The 26,480-nt window shown below is 50.5% G+C and overlaps 7 protein-coding genes across 7 annotated transcripts; 4 read left to right on the plus strand and 3 right to left on the minus strand.

Annotated features, from left to right (window-relative positions):
* Positions 1–258: 258 nt before the first annotated feature.
* Positions 259–3,029, minus strand: Aud_004724 (putative C6 finger domain protein; the record flags this gene model as incomplete). Its single annotated transcript, XM_043289661.1, has 6 exons — positions 259–1,130; positions 1,191–1,780; positions 1,838–2,030; positions 2,082–2,341; positions 2,407–2,519; positions 2,622–3,029. The coding sequence occupies 6 exons, from the start codon at positions 3,027–3,029 to the stop codon at positions 259–261; spliced, it is 2,436 nt and encodes an 811-aa protein (XP_043145596.1).
* Positions 3,030–8,163: 5,134 nt separating this feature from the next.
* Positions 8,164–9,905, plus strand: Aud_004725 (copper fist DNA-binding domain-containing protein; the record flags this gene model as incomplete). Its single annotated transcript, XM_043289662.1, has 3 exons — positions 8,164–8,239; positions 8,313–8,486; positions 8,542–9,905. 3 exons carry the CDS (start codon positions 8,164–8,166, stop codon positions 9,903–9,905), a joined length of 1,614 nt encoding a protein of 537 aa, XP_043145597.1.
* A 1,822-nt stretch (positions 9,906–11,727) lies between these two features.
* Aud_004726 (putative alanine aminotransferase) lies at positions 11,728–13,262 on the minus strand (the record flags this gene model as incomplete). The annotated part of the gene is made up of 2 exons (XM_043289663.1): positions 11,728–11,982; positions 12,030–13,262. The coding sequence occupies 2 exons, from the start codon at positions 13,260–13,262 to the stop codon at positions 11,728–11,730; spliced, it is 1,488 nt and encodes a 495-aa protein (XP_043145598.1).
* Positions 13,263–14,957: 1,695 nt separating this feature from the next.
* On the minus strand, positions 14,958–16,568 carry Aud_004727 (proteasome regulatory particle lid subunit RPN7; the record flags this gene model as incomplete). The annotated part of the gene is made up of 3 exons (XM_043289664.1): positions 14,958–15,150; positions 15,204–16,030; positions 16,110–16,568. 3 exons carry the CDS (start codon positions 16,566–16,568, stop codon positions 14,958–14,960), a joined length of 1,479 nt encoding a protein of 492 aa, XP_043145599.1.
* Positions 16,569–18,089: 1,521 nt separating this feature from the next.
* Positions 18,090–19,831, plus strand: Aud_004728 (putative MFS phospholipid transporter (Git1); the record flags this gene model as incomplete). Its single annotated transcript, XM_043289665.1, has 5 exons — positions 18,090–18,275; positions 18,352–18,950; positions 19,012–19,030; positions 19,083–19,664; positions 19,736–19,831. 5 exons carry the CDS (start codon positions 18,090–18,092, stop codon positions 19,829–19,831), a joined length of 1,482 nt encoding a protein of 493 aa, XP_043145600.1.
* A 1,083-nt stretch (positions 19,832–20,914) lies between these two features.
* On the plus strand, positions 20,915–21,809 carry Aud_004729 (PEX11 family protein; the record flags this gene model as incomplete). Its single annotated transcript, XM_043289666.1, has 3 exons — positions 20,915–20,981; positions 21,113–21,590; positions 21,647–21,809. 3 exons carry the CDS (start codon positions 20,915–20,917, stop codon positions 21,807–21,809), a joined length of 708 nt encoding a protein of 235 aa, XP_043145601.1.
* A 1,475-nt stretch (positions 21,810–23,284) lies between these two features.
* Aud_004730 (putative plasma membrane antiporter) lies at positions 23,285–25,408 on the plus strand (the record flags this gene model as incomplete). Its single annotated transcript, XM_043289667.1, has 9 exons — positions 23,285–23,339; positions 23,399–23,467; positions 23,515–23,621; positions 23,680–23,853; positions 23,909–24,321; positions 24,375–24,423; positions 24,473–24,839; positions 24,890–24,991; positions 25,053–25,408. The coding sequence occupies 9 exons, from the start codon at positions 23,285–23,287 to the stop codon at positions 25,406–25,408; spliced, it is 1,692 nt and encodes a 563-aa protein (XP_043145602.1).
* Between the last annotated feature and the right edge of the window lie 1,072 nt (positions 25,409–26,480).

Genomic DNA, 26,480 nt, shown 5'->3' on the forward strand with positions numbered 1-26,480 from the left:
GTGTCGGCACACTATAAAAAGACAACTTTTATTCTGTGAGAAGTTATCCAACCTAAGTGATAATAGAAGTACAAACTGTAGTGAATCAAATGAAGTACATCAGCAGCAAACGGAAACAGCGTTGAAGCTTTTTTCAGACAGACAAGGTATAGATCAGGCTAAGCGTACGCAGATACAGTATATGAGATGGGATTAGCAAAAACGGAACCTATCAATCATAGTCAATACATGTGGCATTGCCGAGGATGGCCTCCGACCTCAGCGAGTTCGACGGTAAATCAGCCCCGAAAAGACATTAAGATAACCCTCTTTGGTAAGAAGAGTGAAGTCGACGACTACGCGGCTTGTCTGGTGCGCAGACGACGACGCCAGATGGGGCGATGTCGTGTTGACGTTGTTCTCGGTCGAGGCGAGCGGTGGCGGCGAAGACGCGTTGGCAGCCACGGACCCCTCGGCGCCGACCGCTAGATCCGCGAGATGTTGAAGGGAGCGTTGCTCGTTCGGACCCAAGACTGGGGGAACTGTAGAGCTAGATTTGTTGACGTTGGAATCCTGATGGTGGGGCTCCTGTGCTCTTGAACGCCTCCAGTCAATGAAGATGCGAATCTTTGAGTCCCAACCAGGTGTGGCGTAGATATTTTCGAACTCGGTAGCTTCGGCAGACACCTTCGCGCGGTGGTCGAGGATCTCTTCGACCTTTCTAAGAGTCTCCCAGCACTCGTTTGTATGTTCCGGTAGAACGGTGGCTTCGAGCAAGGTCATGGAGGCCAATGCTAAGCTGTGGAGATCAAAAGGCGTCGTGGGGCGAGACTCCATAGTCGCTTTATGCAACTCGTTAATGACCTCCGCCGCGCAACTGATGATTTCGTAAGGGCTGTAGACAAAGATATGCCGTTTGATGAGCAGCCGGACAGTCCAGTAGAGTTGGTTTTGCAGGCTTTCGAAGAACCCGTGCGATGGTGCTTCTTCGGCAGCATCATAGGGCTTCCGGAGGTCGTCAACCTGCGCCAGACGTTCGAGAGAAGCAACCAAATTTGCACCGACCATGCGACCTAGTCCAGTATTCGATTGGCAGACATTGTGCTCGATGGCGGCAAGAGTGGTCATTTCGACCAGGAACGAAGAGTAAGCTAAGAACAATTGATGTTAGCAGACAAGCACAGTTATTAGGAAATGGAATTCAAACGTACCACCAATCCCTGCGGTGACGGATCCAAGAATGCGTTCATCTTCCCGACCACCTATCTCCTGGTTCACCAAGACGCTCGGATCGGCCACACTGATGGCATACCACCGCGCCAATATAGCTAGAGATACCCAGCTGCGCCTCACTAGGTTTGCATCTGAATCCACGTCGGCATCTGAGGACCGTTTAGCCTTCAATTGATCGAGACTCTTTGCCATATCAGAGCCGAGTTTAGTGGCGGACTGAATCAAGGAATGTTTAGGCATCCCATCTTTAAGGACAAGGTTCTCGGGACCACGCGAGTCACAGTCCAGTATCATGAGCAGCGTAGTCTGAAGCCATACCAAGTTGACGGCAGTTGGACGAACCAGGGCCGGCTGCCGAGTGTAATATAAGAGAAGATCCTGGGCATTATCAAACGAGGTCACTCTCTCGAAGGTGTTTAGCACGCGGTCCAGGTTCGTGCGCGTCGCAGTGTACAAAGCATACAGGAACACCTCCTGGACCTCGCGGCTGCATTGGTGAAGAATCTCTAGTAGACGGTCCTTCGAATGCGGCAGGATGGGGAAGATGGTGTGGATCTTAGCATAGTAACTGCCTATAGTCAACTATCATATTGCAAAAGGGCAGGACGTTATGAAAGGAACCTACGCATTGAGAGCACCTTCGTCGACATCCAAAGGAGTCATGTCCTCTTCGATTCCGTGTTTAGACACATCCGGGATGTCAAGGCCATGTGGAATCTCATGTTCGTTTCCAGTCGACCAGAATAGATTTCCTGGTTTCGGTGCGGTGTTGCCCATGACTGACGGGTTCATTGGATCCGTCGATGTCTCGCCAGTATCTATCAAAGTCAGTCAAGTAATATCACCTTGTAGAGCTAAGGCAGACAAACCGAATGCATTCTGCGAACCTCTGGGGTTGAACTGAGGCTGAGAATAAGATGTATTGGGTAGTCCAGCCGGCAGTCCTTCAAAAACAGAATAGGTCCTCTTACGACCAATAGGGCCGGCATCCATTGGTGGGGAGAATTCCTGGTAGGGTCGGGGAGGTGACACCTCATTCATAGCCTGGTACGGCATGTCCGGGTGCACCATAGCAGGCTGCATCTGACTTTCGAGAGTGTGTAGACGCTCCGCTAGTTCCTTGATATAACTGAAGTCTCATGTCAGCAACTTCGTTCCAACATCCTGAGGAGCAGATGGCGCTGCGCTTCTCACCCTTTGCTAGGGCCGCGTTTCATGGGCACACGACTGAATTGGCACGCGACGCCGAGTCGACGACAGTTCGAGCAGGTCTCGACACCTGATTCAGAGCTTGCATCGCAGCGGACCTAGTAAACCAACATGTAAGCCCTTCGAACGATGGTGTGGCGTCGCGCAAAAACAAAACGCGCGAAAAGCAAAGAGAGAAAAATGAGGTATAGGATCCCTACCTTCTTGCGCCTACACTCATCGCAGGCCCGAGAAATCTTCGACCTCTTCCTTCTAGCGCTCTGGTCTCCATAACTCAGATCATGATTCGGATCGACGCCCACCTGCTGACTGGGAGTGAACTGCAGCATATGTTGTTGGTGTTGGTCCGGCGACGAAGGGCGTCCCATATCAGCGCCAGCGGGGTTGGACGAGCCCATAACCATTGATTGGCCGTGGTGCACACCGTTGCTCGAACCATCGTTCAGGCCTGGTCCGGAAGTCTCGCGCGAGAGCTCCGCGGACAAAAGTTCGTCGGCGGTCAACTGGCGATTTCCATAGTACGGCATTGAGCCTTGTGCCATTTGCGCCGCGTTGGGAGACGGGTAGGATGCAGCCGGAGGCATATCAGAATGCTCGCGGGAGTTCATTGCGTCTATAAAGTAGATATTCACGCGTAGAAGTTGGGTGTTGATGGTGGAGCGAGGCTCCGGGATGATGACGGAAGGAGGTAGTTGGAGGACGGAAGGACGCGAGTGACAGCAGGCAAGGTTTTACAGGCTAAAATTGCCTGGGCGGAGAGGCATGTTGAAGGGGCTAGCGCCGTGTGTCGTCGGCGCTGTGAGCTTGACGCAGCAAGCATGATCGCGCGACAAAATTGAGAAAGACAGGAGCAATTCGCGCTTGCGATCGCATGTGGGATTGATGATATAGTTTCACACCTTCGGGATGATCGCGCCAACGCGGGGGTCCGGCTTTTTGTTTCTGCGTCCAGCGAGCGGATTAATACTATTTCCCACCGGCCCAGACTCTACTAAATCAACATCTCGAGGGGACCAAGAAGGACGAGTTGGAGATGTTTTACGATTGGGAGATGGCATCTTTGTGGAAAAGAGGTGGTTCCAAAGCCTTCAGAATCCCTCCAGCGCTGCTCAATACTGATCGCGTCCATTTTGATATCTGAGGCGATTATCGTGCAAACTCAGCGCTGACCCTTGTGCAGATGATCGAGTTACCACAACACAGCACTATATAAAATTATATGCTCACAGCTTATTCCTTTCTTTCTTGTTCTTACATTCTAAGCATGATGCCAAGATTTCTCTGTGCAGAGAGAAATTGCTGTCTCAGTGCTTCTCTCGCTGACACCAACATTGGCGTTGGCCAATGTGTCTTTCCGGTCTGGTCGACCATCCAAGTCTTCTCTCCACGCCTCTAACCCATGGGGATCGAGTTTACGACGTGGTTTTGACTCTACGAGTTGAATCTAAAAGATCTCAATCATATGACCGCAGATTGGTTTGTGCCAGGAACAGCACCTTATATAGGCATGGTGCAATTTGCTCAAACCTTTGCTCAGGACGTAGCTGGACCTACTAAACAGCATGGAAAACCGTGCCAGAAGCTTCAGCGACAGTGCTATGGCATTTTGAGTGTGCAATTCACGACTAGCTGGTGCCTTGTTCGAGCGCGTCTATGGTGGAGCTGTCTTTTCCTCACTTTGTGAACTCTCGGTAGATAAGCATTACGGGCAACAGTTAACGTTGCTGGGATGTGACGAAGTTTTGTAAATATCCTTGTAGGCTCATTGCGGTCTGTACGGAGTAGAAAGGCGCATAGTCAGATATGAGCCTCTTACAGTCATTTGCATGCATCTAAAGTGTAGTTATCCCTTCTCTGTATGCTACAACCAGGTGGCTTATCTCATTCTCCAGGGCTTGACAATCTTTCCGTTCTGGCATCAAGAAGGCATCAGTCTAATGCTAGTACCGTAGTTATGAGCTAGTAGACACCGTTTCACGTACTCCTCCATGTCTGTCCTCCGCAGCGAGCTGGTCCGTCGATGGAGCGAAATCGGCGCTGAATAGGCCGCGCTTAGCGGGCCGCAAGGCCGCAAGGCCTGCTATCATTTCAAGCACATCAACGTTGACGAAGACACGCTGGCCATTTCAGAACCTAAGGAATTGATTTGGAGAATGTGGAGATCGAAAGAATTCGGATTGATCCGAACAAAGCGTAGTATCATATTCTAGATTTTGCTGAGTGTCAAAATATCTGACCGCCAAGGATGTTTGTGACGTATCAGGCTGAGTAGGAAGATATTTTTGCCTCTGGTCTGTGAACAGATCAAACTTGGGTTACATAGTGCGATTGTTCATTGCAGTGGATGAGTGGGCCAGGGCCTTCTGAGGAACATTCAACATTGTCCAGAGACGTCCCTGATTCCTTGGTCTCCCATGTAGATACCGTACAGGTGCAAGTCTCAAGAGTGTGTTCCATTTTCGCATGACGTCGAAGATCGTATTTTCTCAGTGGACAAATACATATTCCCCTTACGCTGATCGTCAGATGGAGCCGCTTGGACGCTCAGACACTGGGTTCCGATGTCGTTCCCTCGAATATACCTAAGAACTCCTCCCTACAAACTTACAAAGTAGTAGTAAATACCACTGTACCTGATTTGTTCCAAGTGCCATACCTCTGTGAAGTGCCAACACTGTTCACCGGCCAACAGAGGCCTCGTAAAGGCCAGAATAGGTACCAGCTGCTTACTACTTGGCCGCCGTTTGTTCGCCGGATAAGAATGAGGACGGGCGCCGAAAGACCCGGTTTTACCCTTGCCGGGTCACAGGGTGGCTATGATTGGCGGAGGAAGAGATCGAGCGGCGCAGATCAGGTCCCCACCACATGACCGTCCACCCCCAGCGCGCGTAGATTGACAAGAGTACGGGCTAGATACTCTAGATACCCTGTTACTAAAAGAGCCATCCAAGAAAGCTGCATATGCCCCAAAGAAGAAGCTGTGACGCCATCCTGCAGTTGTAGTACGCCAACCAGGATAATTACCGCGGATTCTTGCCAGCGTTGTTGGTGATCGGATCGTGAATCCTTCATGCCAATAAAAGCGGGTGGACGTTTTAACGTTGGTGTCCATAAGGAGGTAAGGCTGGACCGTCAGCTGGGAGGTGAGCAAAGCAAGCTGTGTTTGATTTTACAGCACAGCCCTGCACAGTAAGTAATGTACCATAAATGACCGCATAATCGACGGTAGGTAGTCGTCCTGCGCCTGATGCGCATCCCGACAGGCATGATAGGCAGCCGTGTGGACTTTGGCTGTAGGTCGATATAAAGAGACTTTGATGAAGTTACAGGAGACGACGAATGGGAAAGAGTGGCACAATGAAATTAGTCAACCAAGGCCCAATGCGACTTCATGTCCAGGCGCACGTTTCTCAACCCATGGACTCGTCGAAATTGGTTGGCTCTGGTTGACGGTTCCTTCTGCATGGAAGATGACGATAAGTCTTCTAGAAAATGGGTGGCAATCAGCGTTAAACCTTCCGGTTGTTATTGGGCAAAAGGTCGGATACGTACTCCGTAGCCAGATAGAATGATGGTTTGAACAGATTCCTGTACTTGAGTGCACTATCCATGGGAATATTACTGAAGTTTTGAAGTTTTTTTGTTGGATCTCATCCGCAAAACTCGACCCAAGACTCCTCTGCACTCTGGCGCCTGGTCAGTCTGGAGATCTGGCGGCTTGCTGCCCCAGGATTTCGTAATATTATTAATGAGATCCATCGACCAGCACACAAAGTTTGGCTGGATTCCACATTTCATATTGTTCAATTCTCCACCCTTGCTGAGCCCTAAGGCCTGGATAGTTTGGGTATCACGTAAACTAGGCTACCAGGTCTGACACTCGAAAGGCCAAGAACGCGGAGGACTGGAGACATTGGGGAGAGCGAGGCTGTCGCATGCGGAGTGTCTGCTAGATAGTGCACAAGACTTTTATATCAGAAACCTGAGGATGGCGCTACACATTGAAAGTGTTCTTCCAAGTCACTGGAATTTCGAGTCAAGTGGAACATGCGACTTTACCAATTGAGAGTGTTATTGTACCAGGCTACATTATACGTGTATGACAATTGACGGCAGTGGAATTTCTCGTACCACACGATGCGCCGTTAATACTTGTCCATGTTCAACCTTAATGATATGACCAGAAGGTGACCTGACAAGGCTGATCAGGGAAGGATTTGAGGTCCATAACAATAACAAGGTTTCAAGGGCAAGAATTTTCTCCCCAGAAAGTGATGGATGAGACAATGGTAGCGGCCACACATGTCCACAGACTGTGTGTGTGTTCATGCATGGTGTCATCCATGGATCCGCTTCGAGTATTATGGCGGGTGGACCACGAAGCATTCCAATTTTTCTTACTTGCAACATGTCTGGACCAGCGAGGACGGTCACAAAGAACAGATACATTCCTCGAATCGTAATGAGTATTCTTCATTGTTCCTTCTCATCGGCAACACCGTGGTCTTGCAGGTTCATGGAATGTAGAATCAACTAGGCTTGACAACGTGTTTTGATAGCATTTTTCCTCCGTTTTGTGTTAGTCAATGTACTTTGCTAGTCCATACCAAATGGGTCTAGTGTGGTATTTTCTCGGGACCAGCCGTTCATTGGGGTCTAGTCTGTCTCATTATGTAATATACAGTAAGTTGGACTGGAGATTTCAAAAATTACCATACATACGGATGGGCACAGCAGCCACTCAGGCAGTTTTCAGCCAACCTTGTCAGCGGGGTCCATCCATCGCCCTCGCTGCAGCCTTGTTGGTTGTATTTGGTCGGCGGTACCTGGATACCTCTGACAACCTGTTACCTCTGACATTACGTATAGTGCAGTAACTGTAAAATAAAGCCTAGGAGACTGGTTCCAAATTGCAGCAAAAGTTCACTAAGGTACTGTTGCTGTGCCTCTCTCTGTGTGTGCGGCCCCCCAAAGGCCCCCAACACTAAAACTAAGTACTTCATCCCCGGCCCTCCCCTCCTCTTCCTTTCCCCTTCTTTTCTCTCTTTTCCTCTCTCACAGGGTTATATCGCAATCCTGCCCGTCATCGATCGTCTTTTCCCCTCTACTTTGGCCGCCACAGCCGGTATTTGGTGTCCTGTCTCACGGCCGGCGCCAAACGGTGCGTAGGCTTTGGCCCCCCTTTCTCCTCTCCTCTCTTGATTGATTGATTTTTCGCGTTCCTCTCGGTGGTTTCTTCCGGTTCCTGGTTCCTGCGTACTACAGTTTGAACGACACTACAAACTGCCAGAATAACCCCGATTTCGCTCATCTACCTATCTCCTCACTTCTTTCTCGCTTCAATTCGACCTCGACAAAAAAACTATACCCCTCAGTTGCGACTCGACCCTTATTAGGTGGAACGGCGTTTCTGTGATATTGGTTCAGGTGCATTGGGAAAATTCAGTTGGAAAGATACCCTTGCTTTGTTGGAGTTGAACTTGGTTCTCAGTCGGTCCGATCGCCTTGACGGACCGCACACACAACCCTCGAATCCCGCCTTGACGGCTCTTTCGATTCGTCCCGACAGGGCTTCCTGTTCGGTTTTTATATCATCGCTCTAAATTCGCAAAAAAAGAACCCGTCTACTAGGACTCGAGAGACCGTGCTCTCTCTTTTCCTACCACCCGCGCCCAATACCTCTTCAAGTTCAAATTGTCATTCATCGCGAGTCGTCGCATGTTTTCTACCCAGTAAACCGCGATGCTCATTGATGGCGAGAAGTGGGCTTGTGAAGCTTGCGTCCGGGGTCACCGAGTCAGCAGCTGTCACCATAGTGGTAAGTGACACATTCCTGGTGGCAGAAAAGAACATCGCCGATCAAGCTGGCTAACATACCTTACCAAATATAGACCGCCCCTTGACCCACATCAACAAAAAAGGCCGTCCAGTCTCTCAATGCGCCCACTGTCGCGGCCTACGCAAGTCACGGACAACCCACACAAGGTGCGAGTGTGGTGATAAGAAGAAGAATAGCCACAAAAATGATTTAGATCCCCACGCCGTTGACAAACGGGATCTCAAGCGTGAGCATGTTGGCGATGGCACTTTCGTTCAGTATTTCTGATTAAGATTTTACAGAGGACTCCCGTCCAAAATGTGGCTGCATTCATGGTCAGCGCTGTACCTGCGCGCTGAAGAAGGAACCCCATCTAGATACTGTTCCGGAAACCGGTCTGCCTCCGCATCCGCCTGCAGCACCGTCGGAGCCGCCCAGAAAGCCCCAATTGACTTCGGCCAAGTCAGAAAGCACGCTCACTGTCTTCCGCGATGGTCACCACAAGCCGGCTCACAAGCACAATGACATGGCGCACAAGTGTGGTCTGCCGTACACGATTCCGCGCTCACATACAATCCACGCTACATCCGATGTTTCTCGCCGATCGGTTGAATTCCTGCCTTTGACCGAGCCAACTTTTCTGGAGAAAGCTTTTGCCAGCCAGGTGCAGTTGGAAACACAGTCGAACGGTTCGCAACAGCGACTTGTCAATTCTGAACATGGATCGCCTGATAATGGTCCAGCTGCTGCTACGGAAGATATCACCACGACCGTGCCGCCGCTCGACATGTCTTCGTTCTTCCCTCAAGCTCAGCCGTCTATGGATCAGTCTTCTAGCGGCACAGCGGAGACAATACCGACGCCCCTGAGTCAAATGCCCTTGAATTCGCTTGATCCGGTCGTGACTAGCATGCCGCCTCTTGATGTCTCATTCACCTCGTTCCCGACGACGACTACGGTGACGTCGACATCCCCCGTGACGTCCCTGGCCATCCAAGATCCCTACAAGGAGCCTTACTTCGCGTCGCCCGACAGCGACCTGCCTCTAAATTCTGCTGCCTTTAGCGCGCCTCCGGTCGATTGGTCCAATTTTCCTCTGTATTCATCAGATGTTCCCACCGCGACCAGCACACAAGCTCCTTCGTACGCGAGCTTCGACTACAATTCGATGGCGCCCGGCTTCACCGCCCCGTCCTCGTCAGGTGACATCTCTGAAGCCGAGGATTTTGGACCGCTGTCTGGACTTGGAAATACTAGTGGCGATCTACATGATATGCACAGTGCGAGCGATGGTTCGGATTTCGATCATTTCCGCCTCAGCTCCGCCTCGTCGTTCATTGGTCTGCCGCAAGCTCAGCTCTTGTCTTCGAACAATCTCGAGGCGATTGACATCGACGAGTTCCTCAAGTCCGCCAACGCGTCGACAGCCGCCTTGGAACATCAGCTACAGGCCAGCATGAGCGTGGAACCTAAGCCCCTCCCTGCGCAAAACACGTTTGTCCCTTTGACCGATGCAGACAGCTTCAAGCCGATGGCTGATTCGACGACAAGCCTGCCGATGACGACGTCTCCTGCGGATACCATGTGGCCTACTGCTATGTTTGATTCCAGTGCTCCGTCCTTGGATGACAGTAATGGCAACTTTTATACCCCGCCCTGGGTATAATAGTACCAGTACATCGTCTGCTCGGCACGGTCTTTCCAGCTTCCCTCAATCTAGTTGCGGCTACCTTCTTCTCCTCCACCACCTCCACACCGTCTGAGTGACGACCTACGCCCTCATGACCTTGATGAGAGATGATGATTATTTCCTGACTATTTTTGACATTCATTTTGTTTCGATTAGCGCAGCTCGAAATCGTCTGACGCTACCCTAGCATTTCAGATCATATCAAGATTCCCGTTCAATTTCCTTTTTTCCCTTTTGCTGTGCAGTCGCTGGCTCTGTATACCCCAAGACCACTGAATCGGCAATGGTTTGGACTTTGTACTCATCTACAGGCCAGGCAGTCGTGATGCTCCCAGTCATGGTTGGCTTGTTATTCCGTGTCATTGCATCTATAGATATTCTGCTCCGCCAGTGTTTTGGTGGTTTCCATGCAGTTCAAAAGATCTTGATTATGCACAATAGATTTGATCGTGTTCTGATCTGCGTTTAGTACGATCTACTAAGCTAAAGGTACTGTAGTTGCATTGATTTGCATGTCTCGTATTGTTCTGTATTGCGTCTGTTGCATGAACTACTCCGTACCTTAGCCAGACATACAGTACCCACATACTTAAGGTAGATGATTCGTAGGTATCCTGCAGCATAAGTGGCGGTGTGTATTTCGGAGTATTTTTCCACCTACCAATCCAGCGACAGCGACCGATGGGATCGAGAAGTCTATCGTCGACGTGTGACTCTTAATGAATGACGCAATTAGCAAATGGTTATGCCAGTTTCTGAACATTCCGTACAATGAAATAGAAGCGTACTAGTACTGCTACAGTGGAGGTCTCGCAACCTACCGCCGCAGGGATGACCCCACGCAGTCTTCGTACATACACAGGGATACGCACATCGAATGGAATGCCGCTCGCTGCAAGGCCGAGGTGGCTTGCGTCCATCCCAGTTTCAGTTTCAGCTCAGCTACGTAGCCTTCTCCTCTCCTGCGCTGACTGTGCATTTGTATTTGTCTCTGCATTTGCTCTTGCATTTGCCATGACGAATGTGACTCGGCGACGGCGCCGGTTCACATGTGGGATTGCAGTAGCCTTGCGTCAGGTCCGGGATTCACTATTTACTATTCATAGGGTGCCTTGAGCCCTTGACGCTGAGAGGGTGCTTTGCTCACTGCGTCGTTCGCTCGTCGCTTGTTACTACATTCACTGCAAGGGAGGCCTACAAGCTTTGCTTCAAGGCTTGTTGCAACTTGGCTTTGGCTTTGGCTTTGGCTTGGGTTTGGGTTCTTCGTGTCTGTGTTGCGTTTGCGTTTGCATTTGCGTTTGCATCACATGGATACGTACGTACGTACTTCCAGGACAATGACGCAGCGCAACGCATGCCAGTAGTACTGCATCCCTTGTTGCCTTCAGGTTTCTCTCAGTCTCAGGTCTGGTGCCGTGATAGCCGGGGTATGTGTTGTACTAGTCTCTCGCGTCAGCAGTCTCACCTTGGATTCAGACCTGCCTGCGGAGTACTAGCATTTGGTAATTCCTAGAGCTGCATGTGGTTGCTCCGTTTTGCTTGGGCTCTTTCTTTGTGTTGTACTGCGGTGGCATCTAAGTCTCTTTTTGTGGGTTGATCGGTTTAGTTCACTAAGCAACGTAGGCTAATCGAGGTCCAACCTAGTCGAGTATATGGCATTCCATGTCTACTACCAGGGCTATATACTCGGCCTTCTATATCATTTTGATTTCCAGGGTATCCATCACATGCCTCGCAGCATGCCTTCCTATATGATCACTCGAAAGAAAAAGAGATTCGTAACGGTCCAGTGAGAACGCTATTTATACGTGGCCATGAACTCGGCGTGGAACTTGACGATCCGCTCGACCCAGGCAGTGCCGGGGGCAAGGAAGGTTGTGCGGAAGTGAAGGGTGTTCTCCTTCTGTCCAAAACCGGAACCGGGGACCACGCAAACGCCCGTTGCGTCGAGGAGGCGCAGGCAGTAGAACTCGTCGGCGGGCCGGCCTTCAGCGGCAGCGGCTTCGACGGCCTTAGGGGGCAGGGTGATGCTGGGGAAGAGGTACATGGCGCCCTGCATGATGTTAGAGACAGTATAGAGTCAAGGAGAGAGTAACGTACCTGAGGCTCTTGACATTCGACACCCTCCATCTGCTTGAAGGCTTCGTACAGGGCGAGGGCACGCTTGTGTAGACCATCGCTAATGCCGTTGTACTCCTTCTCATACAACTCGTAACTGGGCTCACCCTTCTTGGGTGGGTTCACCATAAGCTCGACCAGACACTGACCGATCACCGGCGGGCACAGCATGATGCTGACAAACTTGTAGATCTCGGCGGCGACCAAGGGGTCGAATCCGACGAGCTCGAAGTAACCGCCTCGGTGGCCGCATTCGCCCACCATACCCTTGGACACACTGTGCAGAGAAGCGAGTTCGACGTTGTCGTACTTCCCAGGCACCTCCTGCTGGAGCTGGCGCAGTCTCTTCTTGAACGATGTAAACTCGCCCACGAAGACGTTGGTCTGGTACACCTCGTCGGCAATGACGACCAGCTTCTCCTCTGCGGCGACGTCAAGGACGCTCTTGATGTCCTCGGGGCTCAGTGAGGCACCCGTCGGGTTACCGGGGTTGATGACAACGATGGCACGAACCTCGGTGCCCTCGGCCTTGGCGCGCACCAGAGATTGCCGGATGGCCTCCACGTCTGTACCCCAGGCCTTGTCCTCCTCCAGGAGGTATGGGACGCACTGCGCATTGAGAAGAGACAGGGTGGCGGTGTACAGAGGATATTGGGGAATCGGCACAAGGACACCGGCGCTAGGGGCGTTGCAGATGACGTTCAGCAGGGTGCTAACACCGGACGAGGCACCAGCGCAGAGGTACAGGTCTTGAGGGTTGGCGGGGAAGCCGTCACGCTCCTCGATGAATCTGGCCACGCTCTCCCGGATTAATGGCGCTCCCTGGCTGTGACTGTAGGCACCGACGCTCTGAATGTCCGCAAGAAGCTTCTTGGCCCGGTCAATGACGTCCTGGTTGTAGCCGAAAGACGAACGCAGGGCCTCCGGTTTCTCCAGCAGTGCCGGGTTCTCGAGGAGACTGAGTACCTGACGGAAGAAGGTGATGGGTTTCTGATCCAGCTGCTGGGGGTTGCCAATATTGGCGAAGATGACACTGTCAAAGGGCAAGGACTTGTCTCCCTTGGCCAACCTCACACGGTACTCCTCTGCCTTGACGGCAAGCTCACCACGGACAGCATACTTGGCCGCCTTGACGTTGGGATTGATATTGTCGGCATGGAGACGACGAGGGCCGAGATCAGACGCAGCCCTCTTGGTGGTATATGGCACGGTCATGGTGGGTTCTGTGATTGTTCACGACTACGGGTCAGTTTTTCTATGGTAACTGCGGCCCCTCGAGATCAATATATACATTATGTACCTGGGACCCGAACGATTTGACTCGAAGGTGGGGTGGGTACGGAGTAAAATGGATACATTGTCACGGGATGAGGGGAGGGGACGTGGCCGTATGCCAAGTGCAAATCCACGCATTTATTGCCTCAAAACCGAACGAACATCCAATGACGAATCATGGTTGGCTGATCGGACGATCATTCGGGGCCAAACGGAGCTAGGGAAGTCTCCCGAAAGCAAGACGAAACGTACCTGGAGAGGTCCTGGGGCTGGAGACCCCCGCGGGTAGCCCTGCCGCCCAGCAGAAAGCCTGACGGCGCGGCAACCGAGTAATCGGCCGGGAAACTGGACGTCCCAAGGCCACCGGAGGTGCCCGCATGTGGGATGCGAGCCTAAGCTGCCAGGTCATACTGCGCTTCTGGTCTTAATCAGGCAATGGAATGGCTTCCTCCTTTTCTTTTTCTTCACCGCGCGTGGGATGTGAAGGAAGACCTGACAGTAGCGCTTTCCGCTCTTCCTCAGCAGACAGGATACAGAGGGGAAAAGCGAAAAAGACCGTCCAGAAAAAATGACCCCCAATCTGCGGGAAAAACACGCGGTGAGCGACTTTCTGCAGGCGGTGAGTCAAAACGGTCTGGCCGTCGTCGGCTCGCTGACTCAGCACTCAGCACTGTTCCGCGGCAACCATCGGAGCTGGATTCGTCTTTCCTTCCTTATAGATAGAAGTATTGGGTAATGGTTTGCCAAATTATGGGGTATATCATCGAGTCATCAACCCCCATGCTTTGAACCAGAATTTTCATCTACCGGGTACCGTCCCGGTGCTGGGATCCTGAGTCGGAGCAGCTCGGGGTTCATCTGGGGTTAAGTTTCAGGCATTTCTGCACCTCGACCCTTCATAGCCTCATAAATACCTGATTAGGAAAACAAAAGGGAGGTTGTCGAGGATATATTCTGCGTTTGAAACATGGTTGGATCCTAGCTAGCGCAAATGCATGCTGGTCGCCACCCATAACCATCCTAGCACAGGGAAAATCCAACCTACCATCATGCTGACCAGCATTAAAACCAATCCTTATCGACTGGGACATCGCAAGCGTATGCATATCTCCTATATTAAGAGTTTCTAGAAGGTGCTTCTGCAGAGCGAGTTCGGCCTCGTCCGACGAGGGTTGACTCCGCATGCTCCCTACTACCTGACAATGCTATAATAATAACTTATTGGACTGGAGTCACATAGTGGAGTATTATTATGGTATTTCAGGTTACTCTGCCTGCCTGCCTACAGTATAGAAAGGCACCTCGATGAACCAAATTCGTTCACCGATGCATGAGAGTTCCGTATGAACATGACCGACGCTGAGCTGACGCCTCGTTGACTTGACGGACCCAAGATACCTCCGGTCAATGCAATTACAAATCAACTAAGCTCTTTAATTGTCCACTAGATCAGACAATATCATACGATTAAATCACGTTGTCTTCGGTCATTAGATGAATGATACAGCAGCCTCGCTTGCTTTTGCTCTATCAAATTCAAAAATAGACAGACATCAATCGCTGCATCGTCCAAATGATCAAGTTCACCGCGTCAATGACTAGGGATAATCGTAACCTGCCACTCAGACCATTTCTCTAGCTTCGTTCGCTCCCCCGTAGCCGCACAGCCTGGCCGTACTTCTGAAGCTTCGTGATGAGGGCATCACCATGCTTGACCAAATCAGCATACTGCTTGTTCTTGTCGTCAGGCCGGTTCGTCTCAATGATTCCATTCACTCGGTCGATGGTGCACGCGATACGGTTGCTGGCAATAAACTTGGCCAAATCCCTGCATTCACAAATCAGTCATTGTATGATTACACGTAACAGGTGGCATCTTACCGATCCAGGAAGTCGACAGTGACGCCAAAGTCATTTGCCATGCTGTTCAACCCAACCACCCGGTAGCTTTGCAGCAGCTGCTGGTAGGCGCGGAGTCTCATCTCCCGAACGAACCAGGCCCGGTGTTCGTACAGGTACCGGTCCTGAGTGAGGAAATTATCTTCCACAGCCGCCAATGCCCGGAAAAACGTCCGGTAGTTGCCGCTGTAAAGGCTATCAACCAAGTTGGCGAGAGAGGAAAAGTCAACGGGGGCTTCTGCCTCGGCCTGGAGGCCAGAACCTGTTCCGAAGGTGGCCAAATTGACCACGGTGGTGGCGGTGCCTGGAGTGGCCTTAGAAACCGATGCATCCTTCATCTCCTCATCCCGAGCACCTTGTCCAGCGGAGATTTCGCCGGTCAGAGCAGCCAATCTGTCCTCCCCAGCTCCGAGGATCGCCTTGATTTCAGGGGCATCCACGACCTTTGCTTTGAAGTCTACTCGCTTTAGGGACAACGAGCCCGCAAGGACCGAGTAGATGACCAGAGCAGAATAGCTGCACAGCTCGTAGCTCGTAAATGTAGACAGACTATCGAGAAGAAGAGGAGCCGCGAGGTTGTAGGAGCGAACAGTGAGCAGATGGAGGCCCTTGTAGGCCTTGAGACGATTCCTCCGGTCCCAGTCACCACCACTCTCGATCAGACTATCCGCCTTTTCGATATTCTTCTTGACGGACACGGCATCGCCAAAGAAGAGGCCAATTCGAACCATGGCAAGAACGAGATCAATCTTGGTTCCGAGGAACGTTGTCTTCTCGAGGAGCGCTTCATGTGACTCAATAGCTTTGTCCTAGACGATACAACGATATATTAGTATCCGACCACTGACAAGCCTCGTTGATGAGCTGCGCTATAATTTGTCAACGCACCTTATCTCCTACCCGTGCCCAGAATTCGGCACGCTTTCCCCGTGCGGCCAACACTTCAGTCTCACCAGCTGCTTCTTCAGCCTGGTCTTCTTCCTTTTGGAAGGCTTCCAGCTCTTTTTTGTTATCCTCGACCAAAGACTGGTACAGTGCTTCATCCCATGGGAAATCGATCTTCTGTGACGGTTTCCGAGATGCCAGCAAGTTGGAGGTGATCAAAGCCTTGTTCGACCCGTGGGTACTGTGTTGAGGTACACCTTCGCCAGAATGGTTCAGAATGCCTTCGACGGGATGTGCAAGGTGTCGGTAAAAAGGAGCCATCTTATGCTCTGAGATGGCATCCTGAATTCTCTTCAGCGACGTCTCTCGTACTGTCTGGGGGCATGATGGATTGGAAATGTTGAAGACATGCTGGGCGAGGGTGAGATCAGGGAACTTGATGTACTGCGGATCAGACCCCATAATGGCGATGGGACGGAGGAAATTATTACAGGGGATGGACGAGACTGAAGGAGAGAATGGCGGAAATAATGGGTCTTGGTAGTAGAGCGATGCTTGTGTAGGTAGGTCTGTTGACGGGAATCTGGTCGCAGCAGATACATCACGTAACGTAGCTCAGCTCAGCTGGATCAAAGAAGTTCCGCTCCGACGCAAATGTTGCCCACCCATTGGTGGTCAAATGTATATTGAATATTTGTGTTATACTATCTATTGAAGAATAGAAATTAAGTACATGAGGCAATCCTTTCCTAAATGAAGATCTGATGCGTCTATATTGTGTTTTGAACGTGTACCTCCGACGTCAGGTCTGAGTCAGGTTATGCCACACCTGTTCTCTCGGGAAATATATTTCTAAGCTGCCTGTGCCTGAATTCGATGCTAATTACGGAGTATATGTGTATGATCCTGCTGATGTTCCCAGGGTCGGTCAAGTTGTCCATAGGTGCATATAGTTTGTCAACCTGTTCATTCTAGGCATTCAGAATATCCTGATAGGAAGTTCTGAGACCGACACATGAGCTATTTATTGTCGATATATCGAGCGTCAAAACCAGTGCTCTGCATAGCACCCAGAATATTTCCATGGGACCTTGAACAGAAGCAAGGTACTGTGGGATTATGACAAGGATTAAACACCTACTGTGTGGTCTGTCTGCCTCCGGTCTTAGCTTTCCCCCTGGTTGATTGTTGCTAATAACAACAACATATTATTTCAACACGGCGAGACTAAGATGTTCCTAGAGGCATGCGCTTGCGGTCAGTATAGCAGATCGGTACGACAACATCCAATGCATCTGTGGTCTGTACTCATCTGTAGGTAGCCACCTGCCTTGCCGGACTCCGAGTAGACAACGCATCTAATTCTACCTACGGCATTGCGTGAATGCGCGCACACGTGGCCACGTGCTCTGTTTCTTGTTCGACCGGATTCTACCGACGTTTTAGATAGGTTTGGTGGGTGTCCAATAACAATGCAAATTAAGGGATGAACCAACTCACCTCAAGGCAAAGCTTAGCCCGTCCGCTAAAGTGGCCCCACTATATCCACCTCGATACTACCGTATCTCACAAGATCAACTGCCGTTGGATGATGAAAGCCGATGCTTCTAACTAAGATGCACAAGGCTGGGAAACGGATAATGGGTCCAGAATGGCGCGTATTTAGTGGTTAGAATCGGTCTTTGAGATGCGTTCTCAACATGTGCCCCTTTGGGGCGATTGTGCTTCCTGTTTTCAACCTTGGGCTTGTTTCATCTCCTCACTTTTTCCTTCCGCAAACTCTCTTCAGTCTTCCATTTCAATCCCCCCCTTTCTTCTGAGGTATACGCTTGGGAACGTGACTGAGATTTGTTGGCGCAGTCCTCGTATCAACAAGGAAATCAATCTGTCACTTCGCTCCCTTCTGGCCCCAACTTCTAAGCTACCATTATTGCGCTGTTGTAAACCCAGCTAAGGCCAGATTGCTACACTACGCGCAGAGAAATGATGACTTCTAAGCAAGACGATCAGCCTTCTCCTGCGATGGCCCCTGAAAAGGCCTCGAACATTCTCGATCCGATACCTATCGAAGAGATACCGCTGGAGAATACGCAGAAAAGTCGCTGGGAGCGCAGTTGGCCAACCATTGCTTGCGGCGCCGGTCTCTTTTCTGATGGCTATCTCAATGGAGTAGGTGACATGCTCAATTCTTGATACTACCCTCAATAGGCCACCAAAGAGAGTGTTTACTGACTTTGTAATTTAGGTCATTGGGCCGGTCAATACCATGCTAAGCAAGATTTACCCTGACACGTACAAAAACTCCCCTGCCAGCAGGAATGTCTCTTCCATCGTCTTTGCCGGAACCGTGCTTGGTCAACTCATTTTTGGCTACGTCAGCGATCATTGGTCGAGGAAGTGGGCTTTGATGGTCTCTACGGTGATCCTGATTATTTTCAGCGCTCTTTCTGCCGGCTCCTACGGAGCTCATGGTAGCCAAGCTGGTTTGTTCGCCGCTCTGACCGCGTATCGGTTCTTTCTAGGAATCGGAATAGGTGGGGAGTATCCTGCAGGAAGTGTAGCAGCAGCGGAAAGTACGGGCGAGCTGAAGAGCGGCCATCGCAATCGCTGGTTCATCATGTTCACGAACTTCCAGATCGACTTTGGATTTGTCGTCTCGTCACTGGTTGCCATGATTTTGATGTTGATATTTACCGAGAACCACATGCGTGCTGCTTGGCGTGTCGCTCTAGGATTAGGAGTCATTCCGCCCCTGAGTCTGTTCTACTTGCGACTGAAGTTGGACGAGCCGGAGGAATTCAACAGGCAACGCATGCACAAGTTCCCTATTTGGTTAATTATAAAGTAAGGCCACTGACACCCCTTTCTCCTTTTCATCACAGTGGCTGACCGTGTCTCTACGCAGGTACTACTGGAAGCGCCTGGTTCGACCCCTTTCCCCTGCCCTTTGCATGGCCCTTTAACTAACTACAGCAGCTTGTGGTCTCCCTGATTTGGTTCATCTATGATTTTTCGTCCTATTCGTTTGGCATCTACTCGTCCGAATGGCTGTCAATCATCCTGGGTGACAGCGCTCCTCTCTGGAAGACTTTTGGATGGAGCACGGTCACCAATCTGTTCTACATCCCAGGTGCTTTTTTGGGCGCACTGACGAGCGACTGGATAGGTCCGCGCAACACGTTAGCTCTCGGAGTTGCCCTGCAGGGTATCGTCGGCTTTATCATGGCGGGCTGCTACGCATATCTTAAGGAGCCGAAGAATGTTGCTGCGTTTGTCGTTGTCTATGGCATCTTCTCATCTCTTGGTGAATTCGGGCCTGGGGACAACATTGGTTTATGTGCTGCAAAAACCAGTGCAACTCCCATCCGTGGCCAATACTACGCGATCGCAGCCGCATTTGGCAAGATAGGTGCTTTTGTTGGCACTTATGTGTTCCCCATAATCCAAAATAATGCTCCCAACGCTGTGCGCCAAGGACAAGATCCATACTTTGTCAGCAGCTCGTTGTGCATCTTCAGCGCATTCCTGGCCTACTTCATGCTGCCATCTATTGGGCAGGTATGTTCTCGACTCGAACGTGGACTTTGCTCGCTGTCATTCCAAGATAAGTCACTGACACCGCTTCTTAGGATACAATTACCGACGAGGATGCCAAGTTCCGCGCTTACCTCGAAGCTCAAGGTTATGATACCTCAACTCTGGGAAATGACCGTGCACAACTGTGATCCTATCTTCTGTCTGCTCTACTTACCATTCAGCATCGTATCTTCCGCACACCGTCATCGCCCATCAATCTGCCCGCTGACTGGGGCCCATCATTCCCTTTGCCAGCCCTCTACCGCAGCCTATAACCGAAGATCTGCCCGCAACACCCAAGAAAAGTGATCTTAGCCACGAGTCCGATAGGATTGGAAAGACAGCGTGTCCCCCAAGCGACCTGCCATCGAGTTACTTCGACACCCGAGCAGCGTAACAGCCCAATACCCCGAAAGAAAGTTTATTGGTAGAAAAAAATGTTCCGTGCTGACATTTCCATGGGTTGACTCGGCTGTGTAGCCAGAGACTTGCGATTGGCCCCTGCACGATGTACTATACCTCTAAGCATTGGTTTCCAGAAAATTATGGTACATGATGATTCAGTTGGTGTCAATCGCTTTGCAGTAGTCTGTATGCTGTTAATCTGGTGTTCGATCAATTCACATAACTACTTGCATGCTCTGACCTGACTCAAGAATCTCAGAGCTGATATCAAAACTTGTCACGTGACTATATAAGGGAGAGCATGAGTGAGCAAAGTAGAACTTCATGCAATGTCTCCTGGCAAAGCATCTTTGTATATTCTTTTTGTATGGCGCAGATATGAATGTGCGTTGTACACTGTCTGACAAGACAGGTATTACGGAACATAGATTACTTGCTAGATAGCTTCGGTTCACAGGTCGGAGTGTGATTTCCATACTCCGTTCCTCCACAATACTGTGCTGGATGAACCGAGGTTGATGGTGACTGACGGCGGGTGCATGTCCGGGGGGTCATTTGCCGACCGTGATCCATGCCTCTCCCCAGACGCCAATTCCGTGTTCTTCCTACTAATTTATCACCTTCTCCATCTTTCCTTTATTCTTCCTTTGTTTGTGGGGGGTTTGTCTCCGTATTCCTGTTTCTCTTCATCAATTTCGTTTTCTGACTCTATCAGCTGGTCTGTCATCTCCTTAGTGGCACCTTGCCCTCCCAGAGACCGATCATCGGAGTAATCACCCACGAGTAAAACATCGAGAAACACTCAAGACTCCATCCATATCGCGAAAATGGTTGCAGACGCTCTGGTTTATCATCCTGCTTTGGCGCACTACTTGCGCTTTGTCGCGACAACTGGTATGTCGTTATCTTACACTCAGATCAGGAGAGGGGCCCTGGAGTACACACGGAAGACCAGTCGAGTGCCGTTGTCCTCTCTCGCAACCCCATTTGATCACCTTTAAGGAAGGGTTGCTAATGATCTGCAGTCGGTCGTGACAAGATCCTGCGTACCCTGCAATATTTCTCCCGCTTCTACGCCTGGTACCTTTACCGCACCAACCGCCCCCAGTCCGCCATCGACCCCTACAATGCCATCAAGAAGCAGTTCGGCACAACACGGAAGATCCTCAGAATTGGAAAATTCGTGGAGCACCTCAAGGCTGCCGCGCTTGCCGCTGACAACAAAAGTCCCATCGATCCTGTGCTTCGGTACCTCGCCATTGGCCGCCAGCTCGGTTATGCCGGTTACCTGACTCTCGATACCATCACTGTTGTCGACGTGATCGGTGTCAAGAAGCTTGCTGCGGCCAAGCGGTTGCAAGAGTCTGCCTACCGCTCTTGGATGGCGGGATTGGCCTGCAGCGCCGTCGCTGGACTTTACACTTTGTGGAGGCTGCAGGAGAAGGAGAAGACTCTCGACCGTAAGGAGGGAGAGGGTGTCGTAGAAGCCAAGAAGCTCGAAAAGTATGTTATCTGGCCTCAATACTGTTTGATAATCATGGTGTACTGACGGCTATCAGGGAGCGTGCCGCCGCCCGTATCCAACTGATCTCCGACCTGTGCGACTTGACCGTTCCCATCTCTGCGCTTGGTCTTGCCTCCCTCGATGACGGTCTTGTGGGCATTGCCGGTACTATCAGCAGTTTGATCGGAGTGTGGGCGCAGTGGCGTAAGACCGCATAGATGAATACGATCCATTGCCCTTCTCATTCAACGGATGCAACCAGCTCCTGAGTGAGATACGGAGTAGTCTTGACTTGTTCAACCAAAGGTTGTGCGAGTCATACACTTGTGGATTTAGGTCCATCGTGTCCCGAGCAGTGCGATGAGTGTTGAAGGCGAGGAGATTCTCACCTCAGACGATAATTCTTATTTCACAGTTTTGGGCGTCTTGAGCTCAGTTTGACGGTTGAAGCCACTCCCACTACTCTCTGTCTTTCATGCACGTATGTAACTTTTATCGAATACACCATTTTCTTTCATGCTACATAGTTATCAATGATATGCATTAAGTTTCATACCTTGTCTCCTGGTGATCGTTACCTCAGTCTTGAATGAAATGTCTCACCCTTGCAGAGATTTATCATGCTAGACAAATGCAGCTTTTCGCATTGTTTGTCCGCATCATGTGAAAGGGGGAATTTTCACATGCGAAATACCTGCGTTAGGCCTGAGGTGTCGACGGGTACTGGCGGCGGATGCCAACATTGTTTGTGTGTATTGGAATTACGCTTTTTGTCACTAGGTACCTTATTCTCACCTGTCACTGTCGATTGGATTCGATCATACCTTACTGATTTGAGCACTTGCACAATAATTATTTGCCGTTGTAATACCACATACGATTCTAAGTTCCTTTTCCTCATCGGGGGCTTGAGAGTGGGACGCCGAAAAGATAGCTCAGGCATAGGTCACATTGGCTGATTGCTATTGTAGGCTATTGTAGGCTATCGATCAGGTCATAATAGTTTCTTTTTCTGGTGACTACCTCTCCAGTGACTAGCCAATTGAAGATTAGTTAGAGCGACGCTGATAGACTCAAGCTCGAGTTTCATTTTCGGCATGCCGCAACTTCGATGTCGTGTATGTCGGATCGCCACAGACCGGCCATAGATGATGAAGCATACCGGCTCATGAACTTCTCGACCTCTGGCCATTCATCGGCTATTCTCAGCGGCGTCTCTCCTTCATCCTTACGGGAAAAATGAGGGCTGATCTCCGAGATCTGCTGTCGACCGTCCGTAGCCCGTCGATCAGTCTCATTCCGTGCAGCCAAGCTTTATATGGCCAAATAGTTCGTCCTGCAAGGGCCAATATATGACCCACTCAAGCATGCAACTACCCAGCGGGCCTTGTTTGAAGCAGGCAACAATACAAAGGGATGCATAACAATGACGAGCTCAAGCTGGATTCCTTATCCATGCCTATCCCTTGCCAGCCGTTCTGGAGGCTTCCATCCTGCCAAAGCTCCTGCATCTGTTCTGAAAGCCAATCTATCGAGTCTTGACGGTGTTGAGGATTTAACAGGTCAATGAAGCTTTCGGCAGACTGGGCTTCTCTGCGCAAGCCTTGCGAGACTTGTCTACAGAGTTGAGGGTATTCTGTCTATCTACGGTCAACCCACCTTGACTGTCCTTTGCGGTCGATTTCGAGAAAGGATGTTACACCCTATTCTCGATATAGATAACTTCAACGTTGTATTGGCAGTAATAAGTATGGACACTTCAAAGCAATTGAATGGGTGATCGTCGCTGACTCACCATCAATCGAAGGCACCTACATCCTCCTATTCGGATTCATATCGCTGAAAATCAAACAACGATGGTACCTGGGTGAAGCTTGTATGTTTGCTCTTCTCGAGGATCTGATCGTTGCTGATCATGATTAGTGCCTGCTTTCCTGACTGGCATCGCTTTTGGACCGGCTGCGGCGAGGTTTCTCAAGGTTTCCCAATGGGCTGGCGACAATGGCGATGGGGACCACGGTATCACATACGTACGCTCTGCCGGACTTGAGTGCTTCTATCTGGGTAATCGTATGCTGACTTGCCTAGGATTTGGCTCGCCTGGTCATCGGCATCCAATTAGTCAAAGTTGGATATCAATTGCCGAGGAAATACCTGAAGGAACGGTTCAAGGAAATGACCCTCTGCTTACTTCCACTCACTGCCATCGGCTGGCTTGCGACCTCTGGTTGCATCATGCTCATGATTCCACGTATTTCCTTTGTGCGTGGGCCTCTGTCGTCCGTCGTTGTAATTTGTTACTGATGTTCGAGAACAGCCTTCGGCTCTCATAATCGGCTCCTGTGTAGCATGCACAGATCCGATCCTCTCTCAAGCAATTGCCAAGGGCCCTTTTGCTGACAACTATGTTCGTCGTCCTCTACGTGAATTCATCTCGTCCGAGGCAGGGGGTAATGACGGATTTGGCTTCCCCTTCCTACTACTGGCTATGGCACTTTTGCGGTACGCCGAGGCACCTGACAACACAGCCAGTCTGGGAGAGTTTGATTTGGCTAGGGGGATCCCGGACTCGCTGGGCACGGCTGACATCGGACGTTTCGGTGGTGGAGTTACCCGCGCTTTGAGGCACTGGGCCATCGAAGGTGTACTCTATATGGTGGTATTAGGCTCGGGATATGGTGCTGCCATAGGCTTCGTAAGCCGCAAGCTTCTCAATATCGCTTCTAAGAGGTACGTGACGGATGACGTGCTTTCGAGACCTCCGCCGCTCACCACTGCAACAGGAGATGGATCGATGGCGAATGTTTCGCCCTCATGCCTGTGGCTATCGGGGTAAGTTTATCGTAGTTGGTGGTAGAGCAGGATTAACGATGTCATTTAGTTATTCATTGTCGGCACGTGCGGTTGCTTCGGATCCGATGAGACGTTGGCTTGTTTCGTAGCCGGAAACGCATTGAACTGGGACGGGCTGTATCACACCGAGTCGCAGGCCCGACATGACGCCTTTAACTCGGCACTGGAAACGCTGTTGAATTTCGGTATCTTCATGTACCTCGGCGCGGTGATGCCATGGGATCAATTTCATATGCCGGGCACAACGGGCATCACAGTCTGGCGGCTGATTGTGTTGGGATTCCTCATCCTGCTTTTCCGTCGTATGCCGGCGATCTTGCTCGGATACCGGTTCATGCCGAAGGTGTGCAGTAACTGGAAGGAAGCCTTGTTCATGGGATACTTCGGGCCGATTGGTGAGTCGTGATGCCCGTGGCATCAGGTCTGGACTAACAGATGTGAGCAGGCGTGGGTGCGATTGCTTATGCAGAATACGCTCGTCGGTTATTCCCAGCCCCGGGGAAGAGTGATCGAGAAATCAACGATCTAACTGCTGCTATCGCTCCAGGTATGAGGTCCTCCCTCTTTCTCTTTCACAGACAGTAAATGTGTGTTCTGACGTTCCTTAGTTGTGTATTGGCTGGTTCTGTTTTCGATCATCGTGCACGGCCTGTCCGTCCCTGTGCTCAACGCTTTATACAAGATATTCAAGGTCCCCTGTATCTGCGATCACCCGGTGGAAGTCGTCCTCCTCTCGGAGAATGAGCCCCTCCCGAACAACAGTACAGTCGAACCAGGGCGACACTCGATACTCGTGAACAACCGCTTTTCCCGCTCACCGGGCGAGGAAACGCAAACGCGACGATCCTCCCGCGACGACACAGAGGCAATACTAAGACAGAGTGAAGAAAGTGCGGATCGGCCCTGCACGCAAGAGTCGATGCAAAAAAACGACCGAGCAGTTGATATGACGGATATGGTTTGATTATTACGTTGTTCTTACGATAGACAGTTTATTAAGAGTCACGATATTATAATGAGCATCAGAGAACTTCATTCCTATCGTGCATCATAAGTTCATGCATTATCTAGCGCCGACGGAGCCACCCCTCCCATCCCATCCCATCTGAAAACAAACCAAACCACCCTGCGAGATCGCTCAAGGAATTCAAACGGGGCAAGTCTATCGTCGTCAGCCATAAGCCGTACACCATACACCCAGCCATGCAGGCTGCAAGAGATAAGGTACCTTGCCACAAGAAGAGCAAGTCTTGTTCTCGCCCGAGATGGAAGCACCGCAGGAAGGACAAGCGTTGTGACCGGCCATTTTGAGTTGCGGGGTATAGATCTGAAGATCTGAACCCGCGGGTGACGGTTAGCTTGTTTGGAGCGTCAATACAGCAAACGCAGACATACCTTGTTGATGAATGCGATAATAGTTTGAGTACCTTTGTGGGTGAAGATAAGTCAGGTAAGGTAGTGAATAATCAGAGAAGAAGGCAAGATGCAGTGGTTTGTTTTGCTTGTACCCCGCTGGCTGTCAGTGAGTGCCCCGCCTCGGGTGCTGATGGTGATTGGTCTGTAGTTGTCCAATGGGCATTTGATTGTTTCTTATCTAACAGGTGCTGAGAAGATATAGGTGAGCATGAGCAGGTGACTATGGTAATTGGGAGTGGATGAGGCCCGGTCTATGTGCAGATAGTGATTTCTGCTTAGTTATGTATGTTTTGGATGGGCTGAGGTTCTCTGAATATATATATTCGGAAGGCAGTGAGGAGTTGTGTAGATAGTGAGTAGTATGTGAACAGGCCATTATAGGGAAGAAGATGTATATGTTCGAGTCAGAGTCTTCTTTGACATGTAGGGATCGATCACTGCCATTCCAATGCAAGTCAATCTTCAGCAAACTCCGTAAATTGCCTGTTTAGGAAATCTGTTTGGTATCACTATGCCTTCATATACGCAAGCATACTGCTCTATAATCGATGAAGCAAGAAGGACATCTCGGTCACCCGAAGACAAAGCCAACGTGTCAGGTCTCCATTCAGTGGATACTT

Source organism: Aspergillus udagawae, assembly GCF_001078395.1.
Source record: "Aspergillus udagawae IFM 46973 DNA, scaffold_3, whole genome shotgun sequence".
NCBI lineage: Eukaryota > Fungi > Ascomycota > Eurotiomycetes > Eurotiales > Aspergillaceae > Aspergillus > Aspergillus udagawae.